At 30.8% G+C, this 8863-nt stretch overlaps 1 protein-coding gene across 3 annotated transcripts in view; it reads left to right on the forward strand.

Annotated features, from left to right (window-relative positions):
• The window catches only part of LOC132742395 (chitin synthase chs-1-like), a 67518-nt gene extending 62703 nt beyond the window's left edge, over positions 1 to 4815 (forward strand). For all 3 annotated transcript variants that reach the window (XM_060730806.1, XM_060730808.1, XM_060730809.1), the window contains one exon: positions 1862 to 4815. In XM_060730806.1, the coding sequence (XP_060586789.1) occupies positions 1862 to 2428 (567 nt within the window). In that variant the 3' untranslated portion in view covers positions 2429 to 4815. The remainder of the gene's footprint in view (positions 1 to 1861) is intronic.
• Positions 4816 to 8863: the final 4048 nt, after the last annotated feature.

The following is an 8863-nucleotide window of genomic DNA, read 5'->3' on the forward strand; positions in this document are numbered from 1 at the left end:
TGAAACTGAATCAGCGGTGAGAGGCAATTGACCATTACACTTAATGTCAGACGTAAATTGTGAAGAAAAAATTTTGCTTCGCCCGCGTATCGAACCAGCTGTGTTTCCAGCGGATACTTGCGTTGTTTAAATGGGCTAAGGGCTACTCATTATGCAGCTGTATATCATTGTTATACGAGGTTCGGAGCTGTAAAATAATGACGATAAGCAAACATTTACTTTTCAATAACATAACCCTCTACGTATTAATTGTTCCTGTATATCATTATTCAATTTTACTTCTTGAATGACAGAACTGTATTTTCTACAATTATTATAATGGTTTACATCAATTTACTAAAAAGACGCAGGCAAGGTCTGGGGCAGTATTTTATGGAAAACAGTTTACAATCAATACATTATGAAATTTCTGGGACATTTTTAAGTAATAAGTAATAATAAAAATAATGCTAAAGCCACACTTCTATGTTTAAATCATGTAATGCCCAATACAAGTTTTACGTCGACTTGAGACCGAGACCGTTATTCCGTCTCGTACATTTCATCAGCGAATAAAACGCAAACAGCTCAATGGATCAATTTTAAAGGAAACATCGTATTTTTGTTTATTATATATGAGCGGCAGGTGAGATCTATTATAAACTTGATTTTCTTTTCAAAAGATTTATTGAATTGTGAAGCAATGCATTATCAGCTTCAAAGAAAGTTATAATTTCTTTCTTATATCTTAAAGTTTCTGTCCATCCATTATTTCTTAATACACAATTTGTTTTTGCTTAATATCTAAAAACTTTCATTAACTTAGCTTGTCTTTCAAAAATATTGAACAAACATTAATTTGTAGGCAAAATATTTACTTTAATAGATAAAAATATGCGCGTTGTTTAAACATTATCATATGATTATTATGGACAGGCACTTTAAAATCTCGCAAACTTTCGATTAAGTCTTCTCTTTGTTTCGCCACATATCTCTTTCTTTGCTACATATCTAAATACAAAAAGACTTTAAATATAACAATTGTTTTGTAATCCACTCTGTCACTTGTTGCAAGGTCACGTATTGCTTATTTTGCAGGGTCAAGGATTTTCTTCAGCTACAAAAGGTTATCTACAGTAAAAGCTCATTCATTCTGTTTTCTTTGGACTTAACTAAAGCTCTGTCGATTCGTAAAAAAATCATATTATTGTTTATCATTACTTTTCGATCAGCTTTTAACTTCTGAATTAAGAAAAATAGTTAACCACTTTTCGGGTTTCAAAAGGGATATTCAAATTTTGAATGGAGTAATAAATGGATAGTACTAGAATTTGTTTACACGTTATAAGTATATAATGCCAATAAATTTATAATACGTATTTTTTTAAATGACTTACGTTGACTTAATATTCCAACATTTCTGGAGCACAGGAGAAATGTGTCGCATTTCTTTTCTCATTTTCAAGCCTTTATGTGTAACCTTTTCTTACGTGGCACCAACTTTATTGGTGAAAGAAGACCTAATATGCACCTCCGCGCATTATTTCAGGCACAGACGGCCAACGATGTTTCGTAAGCGAGCATTTTCAACCCAGGTCTAGCCTGTAGACATTACTTTATAAAATATATACGAGTAGACATGTAAATTGATAAATGATAATATGTTTTGTTCAAAAAGCAAGTCTTTTGCAAGTCTGCAATTTTCCTGTAATTTTGTTGTGATTAATATTTCCGAGGGATCACTTTTTTCAGATCTTTTTACTTTCATTTTTACACCTTCAGCGTCACCTATTACATTTGAGTGTGGCATTCCATTCACTCTCTCATTAAGTTGCCATTGAAAAAAATGCGGTTTTTGAGTTTGTTGATTTTCCTTTCACAGGAGCAAGATCTTAAGAGTATAAAAAAGAAAGCACACATGAAAAGAATGAGGAACAAATCACTTCACGTATTAGCTATGATGAAAAGGGATAAGACCATGAAAGAGAACATATCAAAAAAGCAAATTATTGCAGAAAAGGAGAATGAGGTCATTAGAGGACGATGGGGAAGAGCATTTAAATTAACTCAACTAAACTTAGCAAATGACACACCTGGTAAGTTTCAAGCAATTGTAAGCATCGAACGGAATAAAGAAAAAGAAGCAAATCTTCATCGTGAGATTACACATCTCGGTGCGTCGTCAAGACAGGCTAGTAAGAAGATCCACGCTCATGAAAACGAAGCTGATACCACAACTGTTCTAGAGTTACATAAAGAAGGATACGTTAATGTGAGTTATCCTTTAGCACATCTTAAAAGATTTCCCGACAATGAACCGGAAGTAGAAGAAGAGCAGATTCATCTTACAGTGCCTAAGGTAGAGAATGATGAATGGCCGGAAGAAGATCATTATGCTAATGTAAAAGAAGGCATTGATAAGTTGTTTCAACCGATAGAGGAAATGTAATTCAATAAATTAGGATTGAACATTCTGAAGTTACTTTTAAAACTTTTATTCTATATTAAAAAACAAATTTAAGAAAGAACTTTGTGTGTATAGTATTTGAATATAAATGATTGTTAGTGTTTCTTTTATTGTATTATATTTAAGATAACTTACATTATATCTCATTTGCTATCATTGTACATGTCGATTTATTGAACTAATTCACTCCCTGAATATGCTTTACATCATTTTCATATATACTGTATATTTAACCAGATCATTTAATTTTATAGTTGCTAAACACATTTTTAACATCAAATTCAGTTAAAGGCAAATTATGCCTCAGGAAATCCGTATTTATAAGATTCTTTAGAAATGTCAAACATGTGTTTAATAATGTTTGAACAATGGATTTAGAGCCTTTTAGATGTTGGAAAGCTGAGGAAAGCTGCTGTGAATGTGCAGTTATGTGTCGTAAAGTGTAAACAAAATAGTATTTTGACTTCCATATAAAATTATAATTCGCTATAAGTTTACCAATTGCCGACAAAGCAGAAGGATCAAAGATAGACTAAGTTCAATGAAATCGCAAACTAGTAATTAGTAATTTTTGGACAAAAGATATAAAAAAAAAGTTTTTGAGAAATGAAAATGATAAAGGTGCTGTTGTGCTCTTGATAAGTGTTCAATAGTAGACCCGATATAGCATATCTATATATGGCAGAATATAATGAGTCCTAGAACAAAATATAATTATTTATCATGTAAAAGTTTATACTAAATCACTTTAGAAGTCTAATGACACTTTGTTTTCAAAAATATTTCATAAGAATATCGAAATGATACATTTCGATCGTGTTTTTTTACCAGTATTTGGAATACTTATGGAATATGCGTTCAATGCAGACCCACCCACTTTAATGTATGCATGTGTTTGTATGTCATCAACAGCAGCAGCAGCAACAAAAACAACAACAACAACAACAACAACAAAGCCGAACAATATTTCTTAAAAATGTAAATTTGACATTTTGAAATATACAATTCCAAGATTTTCCTTCTTAATAGACTAACTGTAACAATTACAATGTATTGTTTTTAAGTATCGTATGTATATAAATCATAGTAAATTGAAATGTGTTTTAAATTTAAAGACCCATTATGCCCCAGAAATGCTTCTTATTAATTAATTTTTTTCCATATTTTTCGTATGCTGTTTTAGTTTTAAAAAGTTACTCATTGGCTAAAAACCTAAATCCATATTTTGCTTTTTGACAATTAGTTGAGTTATATTGACTGAGTATTTTATGTGGAAGTTTAAATACTACTTTGTTAACATTTTGCTACTTTTAGCGCTACTTTCTTCAGGTGCTACGAATATAGTATTGTCTTACAGAATTATTTGAAAATTATAAAACTCATGATTGCCTTTTCTGAAGAAGGAAACGGAATTCCTATCTGAGGCATAATGTGCCTTTAAAATTACCATTAAATTGATGGAATCCGATATGCCTTTGTCACCAGTTTAGAGCTAGGCCAGCATATTCGTCGTTGCAGACTTGCCAGGCTCCATACAGTTGGAAGCTTACTTTTGTTTCTATTTTGCTGCGAAATCCCTGAATTTCCAAATGGGTTGTCCATGGCAAATTCATTACTTTAGTTCAGTAGGTAACGGGTTAACGTGACATTATACTCATCCAAGTGTAAATGGTGAGTGCACAGGTAAAAGACTCGAAATAAGTTTTCATTTTTTTTTCAATTATTTTGTTCAATCTTATATTTAATTTACAATGCAAAATAATTGACAATCCACGTGACCAACAGACAGTTCTATTAATGTCGTTCAGAAAATATCGGCAGCGTTTAATTTTTTTAAGAAGTAGGGGCATTTTTGTTATTATCTAAATAGTTTGTTATGTTTCAATGTAAATTATTGGTTAATTACTTTTAAAACAGTCAATCTCTTGGAAAATATAACTTTTAAAGCAAAAAGATAAAATATAATGTCACTTTAAACTACGGTTACCATATTGTAAAAAATGTATATTGTTTCACCTGTATATAGTGTGTTTAATTACAACAATGTTTTATCAAATGTTTTTTTTAATGAAATATTTTTTTTTATTTGTTAAGTTTTTGGTCGTTTTCATGCATTTTATTTTTTTTCTATCACCGAATTGTTTAATTTTATTGCTGCTTAAAAATGCACAAAGAAAAAAAGTCTTTTGATTTGAAATCATTAATTAATAATGATGAATCATATCTTGCATTTGAGTTTTTTTTTAAACAAAATTGCTGTGTACCATTGAATAGTTGTTATATATTCTACACTTAGATGTGTTTGATTGTTTTGAAATACTTTATATTCAACATCAATTTATACCTAATACACCATTTATAACAGTGAATTAGTTTGTTTTAATGTATTGCTTTATTTGTCATATTGTGTTTAATTTGAAATTGTTTGAGTCATTGAAGCATAATTTAGGGTCATACTGAAAAATAATTTATTGGACAATGTAACTACGACTTCTATCTGTAGTGACTGAAATTGTACTAAACGCTATGTGCAATATGACTGAACTTGTAATACCATCCATGTGGCTGAAATTTCATTCCGACCATGTGTAATATGGCTAAAATTGTACTACCGGCCTTGTGTAAAATGGCTAAGATTTTGATACCCGCCATGTATAATATGACTGATATTGTAATACCGCTATAGGTGATATGGCTGAAATTGTACTACCGCCATGTGAAATATGACTGAAATTGTAATACCGCCATGTGTAATATGGCTGAAATTGTACTACCGGCCTTGTGTAATATGGCTAAGATTTTGATACCCGCCATGTATAATATGACTGAAATTGTTTTATGGCTTATATTTTAATAATTGCCATGTGTAATATGGCTGAAATCGTAAAACACGCCATGTGTAATATAACTAAAATTGTTATACCCCTCATGTGTAATATGACTGAAATTGTACTACCGGCCATGTGTGAAATGACTGAAATTGTAGCAGCGACCATGTATGATATCAATATGGCTGAAAATGTATCTACGATAATAATTGATAAAACTGACAATGTAAATCTAACCATATGTGATATGGCTGAAATTATATGACGTCCATAAGTGATATCGATATGGCTAAAATTGTAACTATGACAATGCTTGGTAAGAGACCCAGCATGTGGTAGGCCGGCACAATAGCAAGGGTTCTGTGTGATATAGCTAAAAAGTCATTTCAATACCAAAGAACGTTCGCTTTTTAGTCAAGATATCATCCTTACTAAGAGTGTAATCAGACTCGTATTTGTCTGTCCAGGACTTGTAAATTTCAATATAAGCAACAATAGTCTAACGAGTGAACAATATCATGAACAGAATTTTTGTTCATATAACGAGATCTTTTAATATTAAAGCATAAATGCCTCCCGATCCATGCATATGTTTATGAATATATAAATAATATGCATAAATAGTCAGTTCTTACTGCGTTAGTAGCACGGTAAAAGTATGGTGATAATAACTGCAATATCATTCATCAATGAACATTGAACATAGAACATTTAAATTATTTTTTGAATTGTTACCTTTAAATTTTAGAACATTTTTATCAAGTTTGGTTTCTTGGAGGCAGCTTTAAAAAAAAGTCACACCATCACACTTATAGCCATATGGCGATTTTCAAACTTCACTGCTGCATTTTTATATTTGATATTTGACGGCAATGCAATCCTCTAAATCTTAATTAAATAGAAACTGAATATTTTGGGTTTGACAAATGACAGATATTCTCGTCTTGTTTACGGTAGATATAATTACGAGTATGTTTATTTTGTTTCAAAACGTATGATATTCAACACAATTGACTTCTTAGAAACACAAATTTTAATTTAATACACAATTGTTGACCTCTCCTTTCCGGCCAAGAAGGTCCCTAAATAATTTATTCCTCGGTAGTTGGCTTGCTCAGTGTCTGGGCAAGATGGAAATTCTGTCGTGAGTTTGGTCGGATATTTATAGAAAGTGATGCCTGTTTCGAAAGTAAAGAAACTTACAAAACTTAATCCTATCTGATTTTAAATGATAAAAATGATTAAAATTTGAATATTGCAAACTTAATTACATAATTAATTAACTTAATACATCTTCTGTAAGAAATTAACATGGTCATATCTGTCAAAACGGTATCGAATCAATCTACTTGAAATAATAAACTGAAATCTTTTGTACTCAGTTTCATTTCCAAACATTTGTAAGAAACCTCAGCCTGCCTAGTTAAAAATGATTAGATAACTTCCCGTTAACGAGCGGAACTCCAGAAAGGTGAAACCCATTATATACCATTATAACCAGGAAGTTGTACACAATTCTTTATACTTTTTCTTCCTCAATTTTCAGACATATCTTATGTAAGCCTTACATGGATCATCTTCTTTCAAGGCTATCCATTCAACAACAATGCCCTCACATATGAGAAATGTCCTCATTATGGCAGATGTCAGCATAAGCAAAAAGAAGAAAGTCTTTAGAACGAAAAGAAGATTAAAATAGTTGATGATAAGAACAATCGTTTAATCAAATTCATGCATAACTAGCAAGAAATTTCAAATATCTTCATAACATTTGCCTACAATTTATGCTTGATTTGGTTTTTAGGTGCACCAGCACACAATTAAGGTCATATGATCAAAAACTAAAGTTGATTTGTGCTAATCTCGGGTGTTACAAACTTAAAGCAACACCAGGGGTCAAAACCACCTCACCTGCCGGAGCTAAGAAATGCATAGACTCCAAAACTTTGTGAAAATTTGTTAAAATAGTCAGAAAACGCGCCTCACTTATTTATTTATGGCATTTTTGCTTTTGGAAATTACCTAAAAAAGTAAAATCATCTCTTTCGAGTAGGGTGGGAGGTTGTGGCAAGATGGCTCAAAAATAGTACTTCATGTTTTTTTTTCCGAAAATTTGGTTCAGTTATGATTTTCTTTAATAATGCCAAGTTTAAGAAAATTCTGTTTTACTAGTTAAAATATTTTGTTCTTCGCGTACATATGTAGATCCAATAGGAAACATCTTTAATTAATTTATATCATGAATCATCAAATCAAAGTGCAAAACTTACGTAAAATTGGTGGGACAGATATAGAATTTGGGTCTTCAAATGATATTTGCATGATATATTGTGAAAAAGGTATAATTATTTGGAAGTAAAAATGGACTGAAAATGACGTTTCTCTTTTTTAATCTGGCTACATGAAAACTAGAGATTCCTTTGACTGTTGCAGCAGCACGTTTGATTTAATTATTTAAAGCAGTAATATTTTCCATGAACCATGTTTATTTTCTGTACAACTAATAATTCAATATTCTCACTTCGTAAAAACATTATAATGTATAACGTGTAGGATTGTAGAAAATCAGTGTTACGCCTATCAAAAAGGGTATAACAGTACAAATAATATGCTTTAAAGAACAGATATAGGTCAATTGGAACCTTTCAATTGGATTTTGCCACATTATTTTCTCACATAAAATGAAGTATTTATTCCTACACGCACCTCAAACTCTACTATGCAGACAAACGCAAAATATGTCGCATGATACATTTTCTTGCTGACGATTCACAAGTAAAAAAATATACATGTAGTTTAATAAAAACCTTCAAATATGATTGTGTCACATCATTTCTCACATAACTGATGTGATTTTTCTAACACACACCTCAAACTTTACCATGAAGACGAGCTCTAAATCTCGCATGCAACCACTTCTTGCTGAAGATTTACAAGAAGAAAACAACATTAATTATGATTGCGGCGCAAAAAAGGGAAATATGTAATTCAGACATGCAATTCAATTTTGCTTTTATTGCTAATAATATAACATGCAATGACATTCCAACTTTATGTAAACTGTCTGGACTATACATTCGAGAATGTTTTAGATACTTCAATATACACTAAATATAAATATACCGATTTTCCAGACCAGACATTAATTAATAAAACATATTCCTTTATAGCGAACATATGACAGTCTCGAAAACAGCTAATGAAAACTTGACAATGCTTTTTATAAAAACCTGCGATCTTTTAAAGCTTAAAACAACAACACATACAACTGCAACAACAAAACAACAGCAACAACAAGAAAAACAACAATAACAAAAAAAAAAAAAAAACAACAAAAACAAAAAAAAAAACAACAACAACAAAAAAAAAAAAAAACAACAAGAAAAAAAAACTCCTTAAAAACAGTGAAAATAAGCTGGGACCTTTTTATTTCACCCCTGTCTAAGTATAATTAAAATGTTATTAAAATAAACCGTATTAAAAGTATTTCTATAGAACTGGCTTAGGGTGTATTCAATATTTTACTGAATCAATAAATTTCAAGGACCAGAAAAACAAAGAAACTGACGTACCAATAAGGTTTTACAAG

This window comes from Ruditapes philippinarum, unplaced genomic scaffold, assembly GCF_026571515.1.
Source record: "Ruditapes philippinarum isolate M1 unplaced genomic scaffold, ASM2657151v2 ctg1533_1_1_1_1, whole genome shotgun sequence".
Lineage (NCBI taxonomy): Eukaryota > Metazoa > Mollusca > Bivalvia > Venerida > Veneridae > Ruditapes > Ruditapes philippinarum.